Source organism: Poecilia mexicana, unplaced genomic scaffold (assembly GCF_051168715.1).
Source record: "Poecilia mexicana isolate PSO_F unplaced genomic scaffold, ASM5116871v1 scaffold_19, whole genome shotgun sequence".
Classification (NCBI taxonomy): Eukaryota; Metazoa; Chordata; class Actinopteri; order Cyprinodontiformes; family Poeciliidae; genus Poecilia; species Poecilia mexicana.
Window position 1 is genome coordinate 20,734,224 of NW_028263388.1, and position 24,357 is coordinate 20,758,580.

General features: G+C 38.2%; 3 protein-coding genes across 4 annotated transcripts; 2 read left to right on the forward strand and 1 right to left on the reverse strand.

Moving 5' to 3' along the window:
* The first annotated feature begins 1,102 nt into the window (after window positions 1-1,102).
* On the forward strand, window positions 1,103-5,725 carry klhl11 (kelch-like family member 11). Its single transcript, XM_015000969.2, has 2 exons — window positions 1,103-1,895; window positions 3,216-5,725. Exons 1-2 carry the CDS (start codon window positions 1,354-1,356, stop codon window positions 4,798-4,800), a joined length of 2,127 nt encoding a protein of 708 aa, XP_014856455.2. The 5' UTR covers window positions 1,103-1,353; the 3' UTR covers window positions 4,801-5,725.
* A 79-nt stretch (window positions 5,726-5,804) lies between these two features.
* On the forward strand, window positions 5,805-15,887 carry LOC106926207 (7-methylguanosine phosphate-specific 5'-nucleotidase A-like). Of its 2 annotated transcripts, XM_015000978.2 has the most exons (10): window positions 5,805-6,399; window positions 7,485-7,559; window positions 7,632-7,730; window positions 8,660-8,729; window positions 9,014-9,060; window positions 9,330-9,415; window positions 10,326-10,415; window positions 11,767-11,929; window positions 14,206-14,406; window positions 14,483-15,887. In XM_015000978.2, the coding sequence occupies exons 1-10, from the start codon at window positions 6,397-6,399 to the stop codon at window positions 14,615-14,617; spliced, it is 969 nt and encodes a 322-aa protein (XP_014856464.2). In that variant the 5' UTR covers window positions 5,805-6,396; the 3' UTR covers window positions 14,618-15,887. The 2 variants fall into 2 exon arrangements, with proteins under 2 accessions (XP_014856464.2, XP_014856462.2); XM_015000976.2 differs by lacking the exon at window positions 5,805-6,399 and having other exon boundaries at window positions 7,479-7,559.
* Window positions 15,741-23,853, reverse strand: fkbp10b (FKBP prolyl isomerase 10b). Its single transcript, XM_015000974.2, has 10 exons — window positions 23,233-23,853; window positions 22,891-23,036; window positions 21,460-21,649; window positions 21,089-21,234; window positions 19,487-19,676; window positions 19,261-19,406; window positions 17,724-17,913; window positions 17,500-17,642; window positions 16,414-16,577; window positions 15,741-16,143 (listed from the first exon to the last, which is right to left on the reverse strand). Exons 1-10 carry the CDS (start codon window positions 23,427-23,429, stop codon window positions 15,949-15,951), a joined length of 1,707 nt encoding a protein of 568 aa, XP_014856460.1. The 5' UTR covers window positions 23,430-23,853; the 3' UTR covers window positions 15,741-15,948.
* Window positions 23,854-24,357: the final 504 nt, after the last annotated feature.

Below are 24,357 nucleotides of genomic sequence, written 5' to 3' on the forward strand. Positions count from 1 at the left end.
GATATTTAAAATGTCTTCCAGTTCCTGTGTTAAATGTTTACTGATCTCTGAGAATCTGTTCTTGCAATATTATTTTGCCATTACCATTATATTACTTAAAATGGTGTCAAAACAACATTGTTTATTGCAGTAACTTCTGGAACAATTTATCGTCTAGCAGAATTTATGGGTCCATCTATATGAAAGAAATGGGGTTTCACACAATCTCTTCCTTTTTTTGTTTTGAACCACTAGTGAATAAAATAAACTGTTAATGCATTTTATTTTTGGGTAGATTTTCCTCCTCTTATTCCAAAAGTTGACTTTTAGTGCCATCAACATTGAGTCTGTTTTTAAATATTCTAAAATAATGGCCTTTTTTCTCTACTATAATATTTTATTATAGAAGAGGTGGTGACTTTTTTTTTTCTGCACAAAACCCATCTGGCCAAAAATAATTTTAAAAAGGTCACAACATTGCAAAGGTGGATTTAAGGCAAATGCATGGCACACTTTTCAGATGTTTCTTAAACATTTGTAAGGGTGCACAGATCATGGCCGACACTATGTTATTAATTAAGACTGAGGCATCTGTTTAGTACAAGTAAAGTTTTTGACAACTTTGAGAAATCTACAATAAACTCTCAATTATGTATTGGCACAAAAAAGTGTGGGGATTTGTTGATTTATGTGTGAATTTACACAATATTTCTAAAGAAACTGGAGGGACTGATTGATATAATTTGGCAGTAAATTGATAAAAGCTGCACTGATTTGATTGATTGATAAAATAATATTTAAGCATACTTGGTGTTTAGTCTAGAATCTAGAGGGCCACATAAAAAGCTATGACGGACCGGGTTTGGCCCACGGGCCTTCAGTTTGACACGTGCTGTAAAATAAGGCAGAAATAAATGCTAAGAATACTATTTCTATTTAACATGATTAAATTGAGACTCAGTGAGCGGCGTATTTTTAATTTTCTAAATATGTTGCATCAAAGATCTGCTGTAATCGTGATAACAACCCGTGTTGTTCCTCCGCGCTGTTTGAAAATACACGAAAGTCCACATCATCTTCAGTTGGACCACAGCAACAACACGCATGCGCAAAACCGGTGTATCCAGAAAGGTAAACTTCGCTGAATTTAGGACGTGTTGAAGGTTTGCTACCTCCAGGAAATAGACAAGGACTTGAATTTTACTGTATTCGCGGAAGGTACGTTAGTCTGTTTTGTAAGTAAAGCTTGAATCTGTGAGGTTGCCGTCGACTTTCTGGGGATAATATCCTGTATTTGGAATATTCTTGAAGACGGAAGTGAGGGGTTGTTGTTGTTTTTCCTCAATCAAGCCTCTGATTGAACCCGACGCGTGCATGACAGTCTCTGAATGCCTGCTGACCTGTTTTATGCACACCTATGATTTCCTGCCGAAGATAGCCAAGAGTTTCCATCTTTCCTTGAGTTTTTGCGTCGGGATGGCAGCAGCGGCGGAGGAGGGCGGCTGCGGCGGAGGCTCCGCGCCGCTGTCCGCAGGTGATGGCGAACCTGAGGAGGCCGAGGTGTTCACCTGCCGGACCTACTGCTCGGAGCTCTCCCGCCGGCAGAACGAGCAGAGGAAGGCGGGGTTGTTCTGCGACCTGACCCTGGTGTTCAGCTCCAGGGGCGCGTCTGGCGTGGAGGGGGTCCTGACCTTACCTGCCCACCGCACGGTTCTGTCTGCGGCCTCACAGTATTTCGAGCTGCTGCTGGGCGGACAGTTCTCGGAGTCGCGGACCGGGAGAGTGGAGCTGACGGAGTGGAGCTCCGCGGCGGGGCCCGACCCGGAGACCGTGGAGGCGGTCATACACTTCATGTACACGGGAGAGGTCCGGGTGACCAACGCTAATGTTCACGATGTGCTGGAACTAGCTGACAGGTAACTGTTGTTTAATTCAAAAATACTTTATTGATCCCAAAGTGAAATTAAATGCTGTTGTGACTCATATTAGTTAAAATTCTTCAGTTTTTGACATTTTGCGGAATTATTCCGCCATCTTTGACCCTACTTTTAACCACACTCCATTAGTAGAGTGGAAGTCAATGCATCCAAAAGTCCACTGAGAAGAAACCTTAATGTTAGCTTAGTGCTAGGCTGCTTTATTCATTACAAAACCAGGTTGTTCTTGGGATTATTGTCCAGTTGTGTTGATTTGAGGACAAAATTCAATTCAATTTAAAAATACTTTATAGATCCCAAAGGAAATTGAAATGTTGTAACTCAAATTATTCAAGATTCTTCATAAAATTGTTGTTGGCAATAAAGAGCTCCTGTAGCAGTTGTATTACAGCGAATTTCAAGAAGCCTCTGACTAAAGACATTATTTGTCTAAGACAGTCTTATATAGAGAATGCTCAGGCTCACAATTAATCTGAATGGATTTTTTAAAAATAGTGTAGTAAGCGATTAAATGTTAACTGAAGTATAAAGGTTACAAACTGCTGGGGGGGAAAACAATACTGAGCAGGAATTAAGCCTTAATGTCTTTCAGTATAATGCCGTTTTCTGCAGTTTGTATACTCTAGTTAAAGATTAATCATTTTCTAAATTAATCAGTAAAGTTTATTTACATATCACATTTCAGCAAAAATGTAGTTAAAAGTGTTTTACACAATGAAAACATTGAGACATCATAAACAGTCAGCAGCTGTGAAACCAGTAACAACCACTGCATTTTGTCAAGTGTTGTTATTAAAATAATCAATATACAATATTAATCGTCATCAATATAGTTAAGGTAAGGTAATTTTAATTTATAAAGCACATTTTAAGCAACAAGGCAGTTCAAAGTGCTTTACATGAATTAGAGGAAATACAAACAAAACAACAAATCCAAAAGAAAGATAAAAGTATAAAACTACATATTTGTTCCCCATGTTTAATAACAATAAGTAGTCCATAATTTATAAATCAGTAGAGGTTTCTCTGGATTCTTGTTCTGATAAAGCTAGATGTTGGTTGTCCATGTTTGATTCTATAAAGTAGATTGTACTTTCTACGTTTGTTCTAGATTTGTAAGCTAACAGGAGTTTCTTTAGGTGGCCTTGCTCCAATATTAAACATTTAATGCTAAATGTTGATCTAAGGTAATGAGTAGTTTCTCTAGATAAACTTATAGTAGATTCTCCAGATTCCAAGATGGATCATTACCCAATGTTACCCACTGAAATAGTTAAAGTGTTAACTTCTTCTTCTTAGGTTCTTGTTGGATCAGCTGAAGAGCTTCTGTGCCGAGTTCCTGGTGAAGAAGTTGAATCTTTCAAACTGCGTAGCTGTGCACAGCCTGGCTCATATGTACAGCCTGAACCAACTGGCTCTGGAAGCTGCCGAGACGATCAGAAGAAACTTCCAGAAAGTAATTTCCAACGACGAGTTCTACACTCTTCCGTTTCATCTGGTGCGAGACTGGATGTTGGACTCGGAAATTACCGTGGACTCAGAGCAGCAACTGTTTGAAGCGATCGTGAAATGGGTCCACCAAAACCCAGAGGAACGGGTGCGGTTCTTTGAAGAGCTGTTCAAGCTCGTGAGGCTGAAGCAGATTCCTCCAACCGACTTAACGCGTGTGGTTAGAAAGGAGCCCTTAGTGGCCAACAGGGCAGAGTGCCAGCAGCTGGTGGTGGACGCTCTGGAGTTTCACGCAGTTTGCTCGGAGGGCCTCAAGTTGGCTAACTTGGATCAGAGTACCTCCTACATGGCGGCCATTCATCCGCGCCTTGGCCAGAACATGGACGTGATCATGGTGGTAGGTGGAGTCTCAGAAGGCGGAGAGTACCTCAGCGAATGTGTTGGCTACTTTGTCGCAGAGGATCGTTGGATCAATCTACCGCACATTCACAACCACCTGGACGGCCACGCCATCGCGGCCACCGAAGGCCACGTCTATGTGGCGGGCTCCATGGAGCCTGGCTTTGCCAAGATGGTGGAGCGCTACAACACCAGCCTCAATACCTGGGAGGATGTCAGCAGCTTGTCCACGCGGAAGCACTCATTCGGCCTAACGGGCGTCAAGGATGTCCTCTACGGCATCGGGGGACACGGTAACTTCAGCCCAGGCTTTAAGGATGTCACCGTTTATAAGCCGGAGCAGGATGAGTGGATCAGCCTTGAACCGGCGCCGAAGATCCTACGAGACGTAAAAACAGTGACTGTAGAGGATCGATATGTGTATGTGATGGCCAGGTCGCCTGAAGACATCGACCATGACGATGGACTGAGTACCGTGACCATGTGCTACGACACAGAGAGTCACAGGTGGCAGGAAGTTCACTCATTACCTCTGATTGACAGCTACTGCAGCTTCCAAATGGCCGTCTCATCCACAACCTTCTACCACACCGCTTCCTGCTGCCCCAAAAGTTACAAGGCAACTTTTGAGGCCGCTCAGCAGAAAGTAAGCAGAACCATCCCGGAGGAGATTCTCAGCAGCCTCCCAGCAGAGGTGCTTGGGATGGAAGGAGCCGCCATCTGCTTCCTGGGTGAGGATGTCTTCATCATCGGAGGCTGGAGGAACAGCAGCAATTTGGACAAGCAGTACCGCAAGGAGGCGTACCGCTACTGCGCCGACAAAAAGCGCTGGACGCTGCTGCCGCCACTGCCTCAGCCGCGCTGCCGAGCGGCGGCCTGCCACGTCCGCATCCCGTACAGATACCTGCGTGGCTGCCAGCGCTACCCAATGCCGCAGAACCTAGCGCGCCAACGAGACCGCATGCAGCAAATGCAGCAGATGCACCGACTCACACTCACCAGGCGGAGACAGATGCACTCACAGATCGAATGCTAAAGAAGGATTAAAGATTGTCCAGTGAATAATTAGCACTTTATCTTTAGATAAATGCCTTCTTACAATGATGAATCTTATTTTTTTTATTATGATAGAATGAGAGATAAATCTATAACTCCCTCTAAAGCTGTAACATGTAACTTTTATTTAAAAACTTTATTTTTTTACATATAAAAACTGTCAGTTGTGACAGAAAACAAGCAATCAGAGACAGGAGGAGGGTCTTGGCGTTGTCAGTCAATATCATGTACTTGCGGCTCAATGTGCTAATGGTGGAGAAATGGCTTATCATTACAAGAAAACTGTTAGTGGTTGCCACGTTGACTAGCCTTAGCATTCACAACATGCTATGCTAGCTTTAGCATAGCAGAGAGCAAGAGCAGAGCCACATGAAGGGTGATTGACAGCGCTAAGACCTGCCTCCTGGCTCTGATTGGTTGTTTCTAGTGGGAGAAATCAGTAGAGCTCAATTTTTTTGTTTTTTTTGTAACAGATTCTCTCATACCAACAACAAATATGTCTAAAAATATATATTTTTAATAAAAGTTACACTATTCAGACTCTAGATTAAAAGATAAACGGATATCCACTTGTGCTACATGTTCAGTGTCATGTCCATAGTAATTAAAGCTTACTTTAATGCCTCTTAATAATGTAACTGAGTGCCAGGATATATAAAAATTAAGATTTTCTAAAAAGTTAAGAACATTCCTTTTTGTTTTTATTTTTGTTTAGCTTAGCATTCAGATTTAAACTTTAGAAACCAGCAGGAAGACTGCTTTTATTGTAATAAATGTCATTTGTTTGGTGATTTTGCTTCATGTTAAGTGTGTTTTGAGGAAAATAAGTGGGGAAAACAAATATGTCTTTAATTTTACAATCTCACTGAGGTTTTCAACAATAAAGTAACTGCCAATATTCTGAATTGACTTATTTTATTCATTAAAAACTTTTTTTTTACTTTCTACTAAACCTAATTTTGTGAAAGTGAATTTAATCAACAATCGGTAAAATAGTTTGTCTATAATGCAGTTCGGGAATTAAGTCCTCCTGGAGCAGTTTGTTTAAAGCGTTTTATGAGAAACTTTTACTACGTCCTACCTCCTTAAAATTGGGTAATCACATTTCTAAACCAAACAAAAATATATTATATTAAAAATATGAGACTGGCAATAACATACCTTTGAAATTACATCATAAAACTAACAGTTGCTGCCCATTTTCCACTACTGTTTCTGTAGTTCTGAAATCATAATACTTTAAAGCTACTAGACAGACCTTTCTGTAGAAATCAAACTTTTGATTTACTGGCATAAATGGAAGGTATCACTGACTACATTTATTATCAACTTCTTTTTCTTTTTTTTTTTTTGCTCTTCTTGAGAAGAAATGGTTCCCTCGGAACTATATATCGTGGGACTGGGGAAGGGAGGGACTTTTGTTGGTGTAACACACAAGAATGCAATCAAGAAGATTGTTAAAATTTATTTCTCATTTTAAGTTCGACGATTGCACTTGACGCCATGTGAACAACATTTAACGGTTGTTTGGAAGAACGGTTAGCACGCGACTGGCACGTCACACTTCCGTTTAAAAATGGTAAGTAACGCAACGGACAGCTGTTAGCATCTCTGCTACCTTAGTAGCACGGAAGTTAAAGTATTTGTTTATTTTGGCTATTAAAATATCGAAATGCAACGCGCTATTTTACCTTAAAATATGATATATTTTTGTTGCAAGTAAAATAATTTTTTTTTTTTCCAGCAAAAACTGTATATGATTTTCCCCACTGTGAACGCTAGCAATTTGGAGATAACCAGTGTAAATAAAGTTTTTTTTTCTTTTTTTTTTTTTTACTAAATGAGTCATGCATATAACAGACAGTTAAATTTTAACCAGTTCACTCTTTCTTTGGTTTTGGATTTTGAATACAACAGGGCAACAATGCTTAAGTCAGCTGGAGCAGATAATCTCAAAAACATTTTTATTCACTATCACTTGTCTATCCAATTGAAGTAACTTCAATGAAAAACAACAAGCATGTAGTCATATTCAATAAATTATTTATTGTATTTTGTCTGATGACACCATTTTAAAATATTATGATTAGTTACTCTGTATTTGAGTATGCTTTTTTTAATCATACTTTTTTACTCAAGTATTTTTTTTTTTTTGGAAAGCTACTTTTTGCTTTTACTTGTGTTGGAGCCTATAAGGTATTTGACAGGTTAACTATTTGCTTAATGGTACATGTTATTATTTACCCAAATTGATTCTAACGACTACAGACTGTAGAATAAGTGTTATGTATTATTATTTATTTATTTTATTATATTTTTTAAAGACATTTCAGAATTTCTCTGATTCACATTTGAAAATGCTTTTTTTTCAGTATTATATCTTGTGTAGGCAACATGCTGTCTGCCTTGCAGACAGTTTACTTCATTATTGTTTAATTTGTTAATAAACAACATAGTATTTTCACACAGTGATTATAAATATTAGCAATACGCCAAGTATCAACAGGTTTAGGAGCTAACAACTGAGCATCCAACTACTTCACATTAAGATAAATTATTTGCTACCGGTCTGAAATAACAAATGAACATTTAGAAAAGTTTGAACAGAGAAAAACTTGTCAGATCAGAACGATGACTGTATTTATCCCTCTTATTTTCATGCAGGTATTTCATATTCCCTGGATCTACACACCAGTGCGGACCATCTTGGCAATCTGGCACCAGTTGACTAAAACTGAGGTGAGGAATTTAGTGCCTTTTTGTAATAGAAAAAGGTCAACGTGGATTGTAAGAAGATGGTTTTGTTTTCAGATCCCTGAGCTGACTAGGGTTTCAGTGATGATGAGAGAGCGCAGCAGAGTGGAGGACACCATGTACGCCATGCAGAAAGCAGGAGCAGGCAGCTTGCAGGTGGCGCTCTTTAATTATAAAGAAATATGTGCTGACTTTTAATCGGTTCTGTTTAGTAATTATTCCTCAGAGAACTTTATCCTAACTCTGTTTGGTTTGCTTGAACAACTGGGGAGAAACTCTTTATATCTCAATTTAATTATCTCTAATTGAAAAGTTGCAAATAAAAATTCTGCCATCATGTCTTTGGCTACGTTCACACTGCATTCTGAAGTGAACCAATTCCAATTTTTTTTTTTTTTTTTTTTTGTCAAATCTGATTTTTATTTTATTTTAATTATTATTATTATTATTATTATTATTATTATTATTATTATTATTATTCGTTTTTTTTTTTTTTGCCGTGTCCGTTCACACTTCCAAATATATGCGGCTTGTATGTGATCTCCAGGTTGAACTATAAACGACCTGAAGGTGTCCCGCATGCGCAGTAGAGGGCGCAATAACGTCAGCGTTCTCAGTGCTAACCATCATACAAAGAAGAGCTCGGTGTTTGCGGAAGTAAACATGGAGGCTAACGGTGGAGCATAGCTTACACATTTGAAGTTGTTGTCCAACCAGAGCAGCATATTAACAAATTAATCCTCATTATAGGTTGTTGTTTTGTTTTTTTCCCCGCTTGCGCGTATCAGGACGCAGAATAGTGACGTTTGTCGAGTATCAATGACGTTCAGGTCGGATCAGTGCGACCTGGCCGTTTGGTCACATTTGAATCGGATACGTATCGGATATCCAAGTGAACAGGGTCACATTCGGAACAATACGCCCTGTGTTGTTCAGACTGTCATAAAAAGATCAGATGCATTACGTCAAAAAATCGGAATCATTGTGCAGTTTGAACGCATGAGGTTTTTGTTTCTTAACCGAGTTATCCTGAATTTAGGCGTTTGCTGTGTGCTATCTATTTTATGTTACTATTGCTTTCACAGGTCATCTCAGACTTTGATATGACGCTCACCAAATTTGCACACAAGGGGAAAAGAGTTCCCACCACCCACAGTAAGAACAATGTCAATATCTCTATGGTGACATATTATTTTTAGGATATTTTTTGCATGTGTCAAGACTTTTGTTATATCATTCTTCTGATTTAACTTTATTCTGATCATCAGAACATTGATGAAATGAGCATTTATTTAAAAAGCCATAGTACATATGACAAGTAAGAGAAGGCAAAACTTTTAAGTCTTAATAGTCTATAAAGTTATGTTGACTTGCTTATTTTTCTTTTAACACTGAAAATGCATGTCCTCAGTAATAATCATTTTCCTTCTATTTTGTAGACATCCTCAATAACAAGTTGTTGATAGATGACGACTCCACAGTGAAGGTAATTTTACCAAAGTTGCAAAATGTAAGGCTGACTGGTTATAACAATGCTGCAAATATGCATATTTATTTTAGTATGTAATTTTTTGTTGCTATATTTATATTTACATGTACATACATCAAGAACAAAGTGGAGTGAAGTCAAAATGTCTTGTTTTTGTGCACAACTAATCCCGATTTGTATCATTTAAAAGTTAAGACCAATGCACCATCTGGCGTTTTGTTTGTTAGTGTTTAATTTCATGTTCATGATTTGTTGTTTTGCTGCAGATGAAGGAGCTGTTTAACACATATTATCCCATAGAAATTGATGCGAGCCTCAATCCTGAGGAAAAACTGCCTTACATGGTGGAGTGGTAAGAAAGACTGTTACATGAAAACATTAAAGTGTTTTAGCATGGACTGCACTTTATATGAAACCTCAGAACAATACGGATACATCACAATAAATTTGAATAATCTTAAAAAGTTTTTTTATTCCAATAAATCTGTTCAGGAAGGGAGATGTGTATTTTTAAAATTGTGCAATTACAAAGTCATATATTTTCACTATTTTAGTTCTAAGTATGATCAACAATTAATGAAAAAACTGAATTATATATCCCAAAAAATTTGAGTAAAGCATAAGATGGATAGAAGTGAAATTTTAATGCAACAATCTTATATTTTGACAATATTATCACCTACTATTTGATAATTCTGCCACAGTACAGCACACCTAAATACACTGATAGCCTCAAAAGATTGGTAGAAACATGTAAAAACAACTTTAATTTGCTCAGGCAGTTTAAAACTGAAACTGACAGAAACAATATGTTGACTAGCTTGGTCAAACGTATAAAAAATAAACTTTCAAATGGTTCAGAAAGTGTAATTAGTAATTCTAAATATTATGTAAAATAGATAAATCATGGCTCAGAATGAAAAAGCATAGAATTAAAGATCGGACATATTGTCACCAATACCCAATCTATAATATTTTTTTTCCAATATCAGGACCGATACAGATATTAGTATCGGATCGGTGCATCTCTGGTATTGATGCGCTACCTAGTTTTGAAACAGATTACTTAAATAATTAACTTTTCTATTCTGATTTTTTGAGATGTTTCTATGTTCTGAATACTAATGTGAATCCTATATTTTAAGAAAATAACTATAATACAATTTTAAAATTATATTTTTGCCATGTATCTGAAACATTGGAGGTAAATATTTTTGCTCTAAACAAAGATGAAGAAGCTTGAACTTTGCTTTTTTCTGCAGGTGGACTAAAGTCCATGACCTGCTGATTCAGCAGAGGATCAGAAAAGACGAGATGGCCCGCGCAGTCAGGGAGTCCAACGCCGTGCTCAGGTACTCAGCTCAGAGAAACTTTAATAAATAATAGTTTTTAATGTCAGATGTTGTAAATCCAGGGTTTCTATGCTGTTTTGATTTTTTTTTTTCCTGTGTGTGTATTTTATTCAGGCTTGTGGATTTGCTGTTGAAAGGAAAACAAGCAATGGAAAATAATTTGTGATCCAGAATTTTATTTTTTTTTCCAGATAAACGTTTTTCTAAAATCAATTTCTCAAAAAATGTTTCGTGTAATTTTAATTCAGCTACATCAAACCTTAAGATGTCTTAGCAACAGAAACTAATTGATCTTAAGTAGGAAAACAATAATTTTACTTCTGCTAAATGAATATGGCAAATTATACAAATTAATTATAACATAATGTTTATATTTATTTATTGCTATTTTGAGTTTGATGCTAAACTGAGTGGTTTAAACCACATTTAAAAAGAAAAAGGTGCACACTGTCTGTTTTTGTCAGTCCTGTCTTAACTATATTAACACAGCGTTAAAATAGTTTTTATATTAACGCTATTTTTGTTTCTACACTTTTTTATTTTTCTTCTACTATTTCCAGACAGATTAAATCATTTTTCTTGCTTTGAAAAAGTGTTGGACACAGTTAAGAGTATGTTTTCATAGCCTTTAACTAATAAAAAAGTAATGGTTAATAAGGTTTCCCCCTGAAAACTTGATAAGCCCGGTGGTCGGATGCCAGGGAAGTCATTCGGCCAGCGGCCCACCTTGTTTTTGAGTTAAAAAATGTTTAAAGTTGACAGGAAATTTGACAATATCACTTGATAATTATGTGTTATTGAAAGATTGTAAGATTAATACCTGAACACCAACTATAAAGTCTTTAAAAAAATGCAAACATTTTAAAAAGACTTAAAAAATAAACGCTTAGCCTGGTGGCCCGCCAGGCTTATAATGCACTGGTGTGCCACCAGTGGTTAAACTTTTTAAAAGCCTTATATTGTGAATTTGAATGTAAAATAACAGTTTACATTTATATATAAAGAATAGGTTTAAATTAAACCAATGAAGTTTGATTTTAGTTGATTAAAATCTGGGATTAGGAAACTTAAAATACCGTCAGGCTTTGGGAACTGGATTACAATTTGTGTTAAAGCTGATAGGATGTTTAAGTTCATATGGAAAAGCAACAATAGGGTTGGTTACTTCTAAGTAGGTCCTACTTGGAAGTAGGGTCTACTTCTAAGTATATTTTTTACATATTTTGTAATTTTATATATTTTGTAATTATATGGACCCCAAGCGGTTTCTTGGAGAAACATTCATAAAAGCAGGAAGCAGAAGGGGCACGATTTAGATGGAAGAGTTTGACTGATGGGTTTGTGTCTGCAGGGAAGGGTGCAGTGCGTTCTTCGACTGCCTGGCAGAGCAGCGCGTTCCTCTGCTGATCTTCTCCGCTGGAGTAGGCGACATCCTGGAGGAGGTGATCCGACAGAACCACGTCTTCCACCCAAACGTCCACATCATCTCCAATTACATGGACTTTGACCACACTGTGAGTTCAACCACACCTTACATGTTTCATTTTAAAATATTACATATTTATCCTTAGATTTGATTTACAGTACTTTGTTATTCTCAATAGTGGGATGTAGTGAAGTACAAGTGCTTTGTTACTGAAGTACATTTCATGTACCTGTACTTTAAGTAGATTTAATTGTGGTTGTGTTCAGCCATTTCTTTACTAGTTTATAAATTACAGACTACTTATTCTTATCGAACATGTGGAACCAATATGTAGTTTACTACTTTTCTTTTCTATTAGTTTATCCAGAGAAACTCCTGTTTGTGGAGTTTTTGTTTTTCTTTTGTTTGTATTTCCTCTAATTTATGTAAAGTAGCACAACACTATGAATGTATTAAAGAAAATATGCACTTAATGATCACTGCATTGGGGTATACAGCCAACAAGTACTTTTACTTTAAATATCTTAGACATATTTAAAAGCAAGTACTTTTACTCAAGTAAAAAATGTTCATTTGGTACTTTTACAGTGTTTGAGCACTTTCTCCATATGTAAAGCAGTTTTATTTATGTAGCACGTTTTCAGCAACAAAGCAGTTCAAAGTGCTCTATGTGAATTAGAAGGAAATTCAAACAAAACCAAAAGAAAGACAAAAAGCTAATACTATAAAACTACATATTAGTTTCCCATGTTTAATAAGAATACCGTATTTTCCGCACTATAAGGCGCACCGGATTATAAGGCGCACCTTCAATGAATGGCCTATTTTAGGACTTTTTTCATACATTAGGCGCACCGCATTATAAGGCGCATAGAATAGACGCTTCATACTCTATTATTACACATCCACACTAATAAAGAAATGGTCCCCGAGTACTTTATATAGTAGGCTGGCCCAGCCGTTGTTTCACTCACGGTGTTGGTGTTGCGATATTATGCCCAACTGCTTTCTGGGTAACACAGACCAACCGACACGCTGCCGCTGCAGTCTCTGTCTCTCTTCCCCTGCCCCTCCCCCCCTTTAAATGTATTATCAAACTTTATTAACAAACCAGTGTTCTGACAACTATCCCAGCATGCACCGCGCACTACTTCTTCTACGGGGGAAAAAGAAGTTGGCGGCTGCTTACCGTAGTGGACCAACTACGTAAGCAGCCTACTGCATGTCTGTGTAAACATGACGTCTTTCATTTCGATCTGAGTTAATTAGCGTAGCATTTCTGCCGGATTTTCACAACATATCAGCCACGACAATGGACAGGGGAACCAACAAGTTCATGTCATCTTTTTTGGACGACATCAAGGTGTTTGAGCCACTGGATGCCTCCAACATTGTGCGCGTCACAGCTAAAAGCTACCGATAGATGAGGAAAACAGCAGATCCTCACACCCTCAGCATAAATATAGCTGTGGACAAGATCACTGATGCCTATTGTTCTTGCAAGGCTGGGTAAGTCGGCATTCATGGTTTTGATGGTCCACAATGTACATTAGCATATGTACATATGCTAATGTGTATATGTACATATACACATTAAATAAATAAATAAATAAATAAATACTTTGTTCTTAATTATGTTCCGGTGTTTTAACGGTTCGGCGGGTTGGTGACTGTTCCCTGGAGGATTTACGGTGATCTTAACGGATCAATAACGGATTTTCACAAGTAACACAAGCTACTACTGTAGCTTGTGTTTGTGAGACGGTCACGCACGTGGTAGCTGCACTGTGACCTAAAATGGGCATTAGCCAATGAAACGCGGCCCCTGTGGTAAGGTCCGTTGCTGGACCTGTTGTGGCTCAATATTGGTCCATATATAAGGCGCACCGGATTATAAGGCGCACTGTCGGCTTTTGAGGAAATTGAAGGTTTTTAGGTGCGTCTTATAGTGCGGAAAATACAGTAAGTTGAATTTATAAACTAGTTGGGGTTTCTCTGGATTCTTGTTCTAATAAAACAAATGTCGGTTCTCCATGTCTGATTTTATGAGGTAGATTGTACTTTCCATGTTTGTTCTAGATTTGTAAACTAACAGGAGTTCCTAAAAGAAGTAAAAGTCTAACAGGAGTTTCTCTAAGGAATAAATACTTATAAAATTATAAGCTAGAAGTTTCTCTAGATGAATTAAAAGGAAATAAATGTTGGTGTGTGTTTTCTCTGTTTTGGATTGAGAGATTGTGGTGAATTTTGATGGTCCATGTGAAATGTTTTGTCCAGGATTAAGTTTGCTTCTTCTTGCCATACATTTACCTAAACCTAGCGTAAAATGAGTTGAGACTAACTCAGTGTGGTCTCATCCAACAGGGGGTTCTGCAGGCCTTCAAAGGTCAGCTGATCCATTCGTACAACAAACGGGCCGGTGCTCTGTCCCACGGCGCCGCCCTCAGAGAGCTGCATGGTCAGCCCAACGTCCTGCTGCTGGGAGACTCTCTGGGAGACCTGAGCATGGCTGACGGCGTCTCCACGGCGCAGAACATCCTGACAGTCGGCTTCCTCAACGACCAGGTAGCACTTACAGCTTTTATTACACCTGTGCTTTGTTTAACAGGTAGGTGTTAATCGTGTGTTTGCTTCTCGTCAGGTGGAGGAAAGAAAAGAGTCGTTCTTGAACTCGTTTGACATCGTGCTTTTACGGGACGAGACGATGGACGTTCCGAACGCTATCTTGAGATTTATTGTCTCATCAGAGATAAGTAAGGTGCACCGGGAAAAATGATGTATTCTCACATTTTTACCTCAAATCGGACCTGAGGAGAGAGCACCAGCATGTCATTTTGTTTAATCGACAAATTAAGTTCACTGTCTTTTAGACTACCAGACCAATTTATGTATGAAAACCAAAATGTTTGATCCTTTAGTTTCTTTAAAAAAAAAAAAACCGCTTCATAGTGATGTGATGCTTTTAGTTCACACTGCAGACCTTGAATTTTGAAAAATTACAATTTTGCAATTTTTGTGTTTCTATTAAATAAGAAACTCAATTAAAATCACACGTGAATTTGTTTGTTCACATTATAAGAAAAAATAACTCTTGTGCAGTCCTACTTCTACTTCCCGTCGTCGTCTTTGTGGTTTGTGTCAGTGGCAACATCCGGTTGTTGTTCATGTTACTCATTTTGCAAAATAAACCAATTTCCATACGGCCAAATCTTTGTATTGGAAAAACGAAATTGGCACACTTCCATTCAGAAAATTATTTTGTAAATCTGATTATGCAATGGAAAAGCAGCTAAAATTGCATTTAAAAACGCTTTGGTTGTTCCCACATTAAAATCATTGAATACGATTGTATGGAAGTGGCTCAAATCTACTTAATAAAAATCAGATTTGGGTCACATTTGTCTGCAGTGTGAATGAAGCCCATGATGCGTTTTCTGTCATGTCTGAGACACGATGTTGTCAAACCTCAGACCTGGAAGTATAATACCCGGTTCTGTTTGTGCATGTTCTTAGTGACTGTAATAACTGACTGTGTGGATCACTGGTTTTCTGAAAGGCTGAAGCTAAGGTTAAAGTAAAATTACAATCAATGTTGAGTATTTTTGTAAAGCTGTAATGACAGAACAAGCACAGAAACTGTTAAACTATTAACCTGTTTTGCTAATTTATAAATTAAAACTGGTTCCTCTTGAGCACTGCAGTAAGACATGAATATAAGGTTCTAGATTGCATAAAGGAACACTGACTGCAGTGATATTTTTTGAAAGAGAAAATATTTTAAAAAGAAAAATCAAATATTCCTCAGGAAAAAACAGGTGCTACCATCAGCGCTATCGATTCTGACAGAAGATGAATGAGTCCAGTGTGTAATGTTAGTGGAAAATATAAAATAAAAACTATTTTTACAAACACTTTTTTATTACAACATTCAGGTACAAAAAGGTGCTTGCTCTATTTTCAGAAACCTCAAAATCCTCCACAAGAAATTGTTTCCCCAACGTCTTTTCTCAGATCCAATACTGTAAATAAACTGACACTGCGTATGAGCTGTGGCTTCTTTTGTTTTGTTTTTCATCCCTGAGAGAAAACCAAACATTTTTTCCCTCCTCACAACTCCTCATGCCTCGCCTGCTCCCGTTCCTTGTCCTCGTCGACTTTTAGTTTGAGCTCGCTGGCCGTGATCATGCCGTCTTTGTTGCGGTCCTGGTTCTGGAACATGTCGGCGACGATCTGCTCCATGGTCATTCCCGGCTTTATCCGGCCTTTTCCTTCTGCAACCTGGAGCTTGATAAACTCTGTGAACTAAAAGACAAAGAAGCAAAATGATGAAAAGGTAAATCAGGAAAAGTACTGTAGTTAAAATAAGTTGTGCTGTTCCTAATATCACCACCAAGTGGAGTCAAACTTTTGTAGAACTGTAGAAAATACTTTTTCCTATATCATGTCTGTCTACAGTGAGCTAATTATTCTACCAGTGCAAAATGTAATTAAATATGCCACAAATACACCCAGGTGTGGAACAGATTCTAATTTTATCCTTAAAGAAATGAAGAGGAATTGTAGGAAACATACCTCATCCAGTGGCACCTCTCCATTCTTGTTCATATCCATGGTTTCAAACAGATCTGCCGGAGTTTCCTCGAGCCACACAAACAGGTAACCGGGCGGGACGCCCCGCTCAAAGCTCACCATTTCAATGCTGAAGACCAGAACGGCGCTGCTTGGTACACCAGCAGCTGACAGACAACAAGAGACCTACTTTAGATTGTAGAAGCTGTGTGCATACAAACCTCAGGAGAGACTAATCTAACCCAAAGATGAATATTAATCTATGCAACAATTGGTTTAGTTAAACTCTGAGTTGCAGATTTAAGTCTTAGGACATCTCAAAAATAACAATCTCTTGGTTACTTAAATTAACAATATACATTCCTTATAAGCTTATAGATAAACAGTTTCCTTTTCAACTGCTCAAAACTTCACAGATTAATAGAGCAACTGATTGGGCAGTGAAAGTTGAAAATCAAGTTATTTCTGTCACCTGGATCTCTCTACCTGTCAAAGTTCAATGTAAGGTTACGTTCACACTGCAGCCTGAAGTGACCCAATTCAGATTCCTTTTGTCAAATCTGATTTTTGTTTTTTGCCGTGGCCATTCACACTTCCAAATATAAGCGACCTATATGTGATCTCCAGTGTGAACTGCAAACGACCTGAAAGTGTACCGCATATGCAGTAGAAGGCGCAATAACGTCACACGTGCTCAGTGTTTAATCAACCGCCATGAAAAAGTGTTTGAGGAAGTAAACATGGATGCTAACGGTTTTAGCTTACGATTTTAAAATTGTTGTCCGACCAGAGCCAGCACATTAACAACTTAATTCTTATTACAGTCCGCCATTGTTGTTTTTTCTTCCCACTTGAGCGTACCCAGACGCAGAATAGTGACGTTTGTCGAGCATCGATGGCGTTCAGGTCTGATGAATGAGGCCTGGATGCTCGGTCACATTTGAATCGGATACCTATCGTCTCAGACTGTGTTGATCAGACCGTCATAAAAAGATATACAGGTCGAATTATGTCAAGAGAAAAAAAAAGGAATTGGGTCACTTCAGGCTGCAGTGTGATCGCAGCCTAAGATGGCTGCTCCAATCTCACCTCCTCTCTCTCCATGTCCGAGGTGAGGCGGCACTGTAATTCTCCTCTTCTCTCCCACACACATGCCCCTCAAGCCTTCATCCAGCCCGTCGATCACCTTGTCCTGGCCCAGAACTGCGTCTTGCATGTTCTCATAGTCGTGCCTAGCGGAAGTCCGGCCGTCCAAATGAAAACCATGCTCAACTTGTCAAAAACGGAGGCTGGACAAACAGGCGTAAACTTACGAGGAAAAGAGCAGAGTCCCGTCCAGCAGAGTGCAGTTGTAATGGTAGCGGACCAGGTCGTTCAGAGTCGTGGTGTCGTTGCACACTTCCGGTTTGTAGGTTACCTCGATCTCCACTTTGTCGCTTGGGTTGTGGAAGTCGATGACGTGGACGTCGAAGACCAGGACGGCTGACGGGGGGATCACGTCACCTGAACACACCGCCAAGAAATTATTTAATCCCAACGGAAACACGTAAGTTTAGGCCAAAATACTAGCTTGAATATTGACTTCCGCTCGATTCTAATAACTCTTCACGGTCCGTGAACATTTAGTTTGTTTTTTCGTTGAAAATGAACTGAAAAAAACAAAAACACGCTAGCTGTTTTTGTGCTTGGTCTGGCTTTATCCCATTAAAGCGGTTTTCTCAGGTTGAATTTCAACCGGGCCAATCAGCGAACAGAAGAAGTTGTGAACGATGACGTCAACTTTCTGCGTCTGCCTGTAGTTTTAGGAAACGGAGCGGAAGAAGTGAACGAAGCCGTTCGCTACCTGCTAGCAACGCTTCCAAATATTAACAGTCATCTGGTTCGGTTCGGCTCTTCTCTCTTTGCAGTGGACAATGGTAGTTAGCAAAGCAGGCAAAGTTTATGGTAAGCTTTTTTTTCTTCTTTTTTTTACAGGAAATTTTTTTCGACAGGAAAATAATCATTTAAAAAAGAGGCTACAAAATATTGAATTTCTGTAATTTAGTTTTTGGTAAACTTCAAAGCACTGAACATAACAGCTAAATGTTAATAATTGGGTATGGTTTTAAATTTCAAGAGAGTCCATGTTTCCATCAAGCAATTGTTTCTCGAGGGTCCAAATCTTCTGTACAAATCAGAGCTATGACCAGAAAATTTTCTAGAAAAACTCGGAAATTTTTAGATTAATCTGAGAAATTTTGTAGAAAAGACGTGGAAATTTCTGAGCATGGAAAGTCAAAAAAGCTGAGCTAGAAAAAAAAACTAAAAAATGTTCAACTTTTGAAACTGAAAATTTCAAAGTTCAAAATTTTAAACTTCTGAAACTCAAGTCAAGTCAAAATTTATTTATATAGGACATTTACAACAGCCTCAGCTGACCAAAGTGCTCCACAACAAACATCACAGGGAGATTATTGATAAAATGGAAATAAAATTAAGTTTAGTAATAAAATTGGCAGAGATACCAAAGCTAATAGTGTGAATAAAAATCAAACGGTATTGAATTTTAGCTGCAACAATTTTCTTCTATCTTGCACATTTCCATGTTTTTGTATGTCTAAAGTTTCTGAGATTAATCTCAAAATTTCTGAGACTTGCAATTTTTTGACTTTTGAAACTCAGAAATTTCCATGGTTTTTGTTGTAGAAAATCTAAAGTTTTTCTGGCATAAATTTATTCCTGTCTTCTCTTTCAACAATATAAAATCTAGTTAAAAGCCTAATATTTAGCTCCAGGTATCTATTAATGTTTTTTACATGTTTGATTTTAAGTAAACCAAACTTTCTTCATGCTTTTCCTGCAGTAACTCACCCGCTCCTTGTTCTCCATAAGCAAGGTGAGGAGGAATGATGACCCTCCTCCTCTCCCCCAGGCAGACCCCCAGCAGGCCCTGGTCCATTCCTGGGATCACGTAGCCCATCCCGATGTAGGTGTTGTATGTGCTGTTTCTCTGGTAGCTGCGATAAACAGATGAATATGGTAAAAGTTCTGATTTCAACTTTCAAGAATTCAGCAAAATGTTCAAATGTGGACACACCTGGTGTCAAAGGTCACCCCGTTCAGGAAGGTTCCGTTGTAGTGGTACCGAATGTAGTCCCCCGCCACGGACCTGCGGGTGCAGGGCTCAGGAGCCTCCTGGTTCTCGATGGTGATGTTATCCTTCGGGTTGTGAATGTCCTCCAACAGGACGTCAAACACCAACGTCGCCTGAGGGGGAATCATGGTTCCTGTCAAACAGATACAACCAATAACATGATTATAACCCACACTGCTACTAGGCTTTAACCAAAAACACAGCATATGAGCTCATTTTGGAGGGAAAACCTTTATTTTTGATTATTTGCCATTAGGTTTGCTGAGTGAAGTATTTTATAGCTGAGAAAAGTTGATTATTCTCTTTTATTTTTATCTAGAAACAAGCAGTGGTTTATCACTTAGTTCACTAATTTTAATGTGAAAGAAAGAGGAAGGAATATCACTTTTTGATCAAATAAAAGGTACATGTATGTGTGTGTGTGTGGCAGAGTTTAAAGTTTTTAAATGTTAATGTTAGGCCTGCAAGGTGTGCAATAACTTTGGTCTTCTGTTGTTTTTAAACTGTTGTTTGAGCTGTTTAATTGTATTTTATGTGCATTTGGGAAGCTGCTACTACAAAGTATATTCTATTCTATTTTAAAAATTGCAAATATTTTCTGTCATCCTGCTCTGAGTTTTCTCTGGTTTGAAGGAATCTGTTTAATGGGAAGATGGAGGTTAAAACAAGTCTTCAAAAATCTGCAGATGTTCACAGAACCTCTCCATCCAATCTGACTGGTTCTACAAAGTATTGACTTGGGGAAGTAGAATGCACATGCACGCCACACTTTTCAGATTTTTATGTGCAAAAACAAACTTGGAAACCATGTAATCTTTTCTTTCCCCTTCAGATTTATGCATGACTTTATGATGGTTTATCACATCAAATCTCAGTAAAATCCTCTGACGCTTAATGTGACAAAAATGTGGAAAGTATAAAGGAATATAAAGCGGTGTGTATTTCTTAGCAGTTTCCTACAAGCTCCATATTAAGAGACTGAAAAAAATGAATGAACGTGAATAAATCAACATTTCTTCAATTAAATGTAATACTGTTATGGCGTATTAGACCCATTCTAAGAAAAAATAAGATTATGAGAATAAAGTCATATTACGATAAATTCCTACAAGAAAAGTCACAATATCACAAGAAGAAATTAGTACAAGAATAAAGTCAACATAATATAATAGTCATATTTCGAGAATAAAGTTGAAATAATACAAGAATGAAGTCATAACAATATGAGACTATGGTCAAAATAATATAATAGTCATTTTGAGAATACATCATAGTACTATGAGAATAAAGTCAAAATAATAGAATAAACATAATAATATGAGAATAAATTTGTAATATTACGAGAATAAACTCAGTATTAATACAAGAATAAAGTCAAGACAACGTGAGAACAAGGTCATAAAATTAGAATAACGTAAAAATATTACAAGAATTAAATCAGAATATGAGAATAAGGTCTTTTTATTCTAGCATTGCTGTAATACTCCATCACATAAAGATTAAAATCAGGAAAGCTCTCGTATCGTATCTGCTGTGTCTTCCTACCTGATCCTTTTTCTCCGTACGCTTTGAACGGTGGAATTACGATGTGCCTGATCTCCCCCACACACATGCCCAGCAGGCCCTCGTCCATCCCCTTCACCAGCCAGCCCTCACCCACCAGCGAGTTGTAGGTCTGCTTCCTGTTGTAGCTGCGCGGGGCTCACACAAGAGCTAAGTCAGTCACACACATAAGCGGACACAGAAAACACACCTGGACACAGCGCAGACACACACACAGGTTGTCGATTTGGCTCAAGCCTGCAAGTAGATTCTGTTTGGTTTCATTTAGACGCCGTTTTCAGTTTAACTTCTAAATGAAGTTATAGAAGCTGAGGAAATCTCTCCGTTAAAACAGCAAAATGTCCAGAACTCACCTGGAGTCGAAGGTGGTCCCATCCAGCAGAGTGCCGTTGAAGTGGTAGCGCACAAAGTCTGTGCGCATCACGGAGCGTTTGCAGTCTTTGGGCGTGCTGACGGTTCTGGTGACGACCAGGTCGGCCTTGTTCCACAGATCCAGGAGGTGGATGTCGAACACCAGCGTGGCGTCCGGAGGAACCACATCACCTGGAAGCAAAATGTCACGGCAAGTTTAATTCAACAGTTTGATTATTTAAAGTATTTAAATAATAATTTAAAGTAATTATTACTTTAAATTCACCCTGTTTGTGCAATAACAGTTACATCTAATTATGCAAGTAATGGAGTTTCTGCATCTGCAACAAAAACTTATTTTAATTCAATTTTGAAACAACAAAAACACGATTTTCAGTAGAACTCCGGTTTAGTTTACTGAAAACAGGACAGAGGCGATTCACAAATAAAATAATCATTTTTAAACTTCATGTCACCAAGTAACAAAAAGGAAAAAAAAATAGCCTGTAAACCAGTTTCAGTTTTTTTTTACGTGATAGTAGTATAAAATCACACACATGAACAAGGAATGCAAAAGAAACCTTTTTGTACCACAATAATCTTAACATGCTTGAAAAGGAGAAGGAAAAAATAAGAAACATGAATTCCTACCCAATAAACTCATGCAATATTTTCAGATGGACCCTTATGATTAAATAAAAAAATAAATAAAAAGACAAGTTAATTAATTTTCCATTTTACCTGGGTTTACATATGTCTAAATATACAGGGTTTCGCACAGTGTATTATCAGCCTGGCGGGCCACCAGGCTTGTGCCCCCACCAGGCTAAGCATTGTCTATTTAAGTATTTTTTTTAATGTTTGCATTTTTGAAGACTTTATAGTTAATCTTCCAATAGCATATAATTATCAAGTGATATTTTCAAATTTCCTGTCAACTTTAAACATTTTTTTTAACTCAAAAACACGGCAGGCTGTTGGATGAATGGCTGCCTAGTGCCCAAACCACCGGGCTTAAGTTTTCTCGGGGAAACCTTAATATATACATCTATACCCAAACACACTCATATGTGTTAGCCTCAATTTACACATCAGTGCTAACTTACTCATATTTCTATATCTTGTGAACATGAACTCCTTTTAAATTGTCTTAAATTTTGACCTTTTTTTAACTCCTCATGTAACTTGTTCCATAATTTTACATCATGGACCCAAAACATATGGGCAGAGATAGTAGGATGGCCTAGTCAAAGTTTAGACCTAGATTCTGTTAGAAAACCCTGCAAGATTTGAAATATGTTCAGTCCAGTCTGACTGATATTGAACTTTTCTATGTTAGATGCAACTGCAGCAAAATGGCTTTCTACAAAAGATGTAGAAAGCTTAGAATTATTTTTTTTAGTCTAAAATGTCCCCCAGAAATTAAAATCTACCTGCCCCGCTGCTCCCGTAAGCCAGGTGTGGCGGGATGGTGATTTTCCTGCGCTCATTCACGCACATCCCCTGCAGGCCTTTATCGACGCCAGCGATGAGCCGACCCTCCCCGATCAGGCCGACTTTGGCTGCTCCTTTCTCATAGCTGCAAGTGAGGAAAACCCCCGGAGGTTGAAGGAGAAAATGTCAGAAGTGGGTCAACCTTTGGAGGATGTTTGTATCTGCAGGGCATGCATGTTAGTGGAAGCTGCGAACTTGTTTTAACCTGCATTTTCACTCCTTTCAAAGTCGCGGATTCTCTGGAAAACCTTTGAAACCGGCAAACATTTTTCTAGTCTCACCTCGAGTCCAGCGTCTTTCCGTCGGTAAACGTGGCGTTGTAATGGTAGCGGACGTAATCTCCAGTTTTCGCCTCCCTCACGCAGTCTTTGGGGATCTCGTATCTGTCCACGACAACATCTCCCAACACGGGGCTGGGATTAGACTCCACGGAAAACCACGCAGCCAGAACAGAGAAGACAACGCAAAGGGGAAGCATTTTTACACAAAGGGGGTCAAATGACTTAAAAGTGACGTAAAAGCAGCAGAAAAATGGACATTAGGCCGAATTGAAAAGAAGCGGAGGCGATCTAAAGGCCTGCGTGTGGGGAGTGCGTTTTTCCACGCAGAGGGCTGCGGATGTGGAGCGGGACTGTAAACGTGGACAGTCTCCAGGTCGCTAAGACTTTTTTTTTTTTTTTTCCTTTTTTTAAGAGTGGGAGGAATGTAAGAGGGAGTGGGAAGCACTTCAGTTCAAATTTCCACAATAAGAAATAAGGAGCTTCTTCACAGAGTCGCAATAAATCCAACCAAACATTTTAAAACATCCAGTTTGTGTTGCTAAAAAAAGTTACCTCTGCTTTTTATTTTTATCTTATTTACTCTAAACGTCTTCCCTTGTAATTTGTTGCTCTTGAATACGTTTAACGAAGTTTGATGTTTTCAGAATAAAGTCGATGTGAGATCTTAAAGTTAATCTGATCCTGAATACTTAAAGCAAGGCGTTTGTTGATTTTATTTTGAAATCAGAGCGACGCCGCTGCATGCAGCTGCAGAGGTCCGCCTCTCAGCCATGAAACAACCGGAGATCAGTGACTGAACAGTTTCCAGCTTCCACTTTCTGACCAGTAGAAGATTATCACGTTTTTAGCTGAAACGGAAAAAGTGTGGAACGCTTTAACTAGGCGAAATGATCCACGCAATGGTTGCTTGTTAGCGGAATGAAGCAATGTGGCCTGGGGCGAATAAAAGAGATTTTAACAAAACAATAATCAGAAGGACCTGGTTGTATAGAGGCCCAAAAGTGCCACAATTCAATAAATAAGAATTAATGTGCTTCTAATGAATTTTGTAACTTTAAGAAAATACAGATAATTTGATAAATGGATAATTAATTTGTTATATCAAAGATATCTCGAAATACAAAA

What these genes read in the sequence shown, in the direction of transcription:
- klhl11 (XM_015000969.2), top strand. Translation starts at nt 1,354, where the DNA reads ATGACAGTCTCTGAATGCCTGCTGACCTGTTTTATGCACACCTATGAT. An exon ending in GTGCTGGAACTAGCTGACAG is followed by an intron (nt 1,896 to 3,215) that starts GTAACTGTTGTT and finishes TCTTCTTCTTAG; the next exon opens with GTTCTTGTTGGATCAGCTGA.
- LOC106926207 (XM_015000976.2), top strand. Translation starts at nt 7,479, where the DNA reads ATGCAGGTATTTCATATTCCCTGGATCTACACACCAGTGCGGACCATC. An exon ending in ACCAGTTGACTAAAACTGAG is followed by an intron (nt 7,560 to 7,631) that starts GTGAGGAATTTA and finishes TTTTGTTTTCAG; the next exon opens with ATCCCTGAGCTGACTAGGGT. An exon ending in ACATGGACTTTGACCACACT is followed by an intron (nt 11,930 to 14,205) that starts GTGAGTTCAACC and finishes CTCATCCAACAG; the next exon opens with GGGGTTCTGCAGGCCTTCAA.
- fkbp10b (XM_015000974.2), bottom strand. Translation starts at nt 23,429, where the DNA reads ATGCTTCCCCTTTGCGTTGTCTTCTCTGTTCTGGCTGCGTGGTTTTCC. An exon ending in GTACGGAGAAAAAGGATCAG is followed by an intron (nt 19,677 to 21,088) that starts GTAGGAAGACAC and finishes TCTGTTTGACAG; the next exon opens with GAACCATGATTCCCCCTCAG. An exon ending in CGGACATGGAGAGAGAGGAG is followed by an intron (nt 16,578 to 17,499) that starts GTGAGATTGGAG and finishes GTTGTCTGTCAG; the next exon opens with CTGCTGGTGTACCAAGCAGC.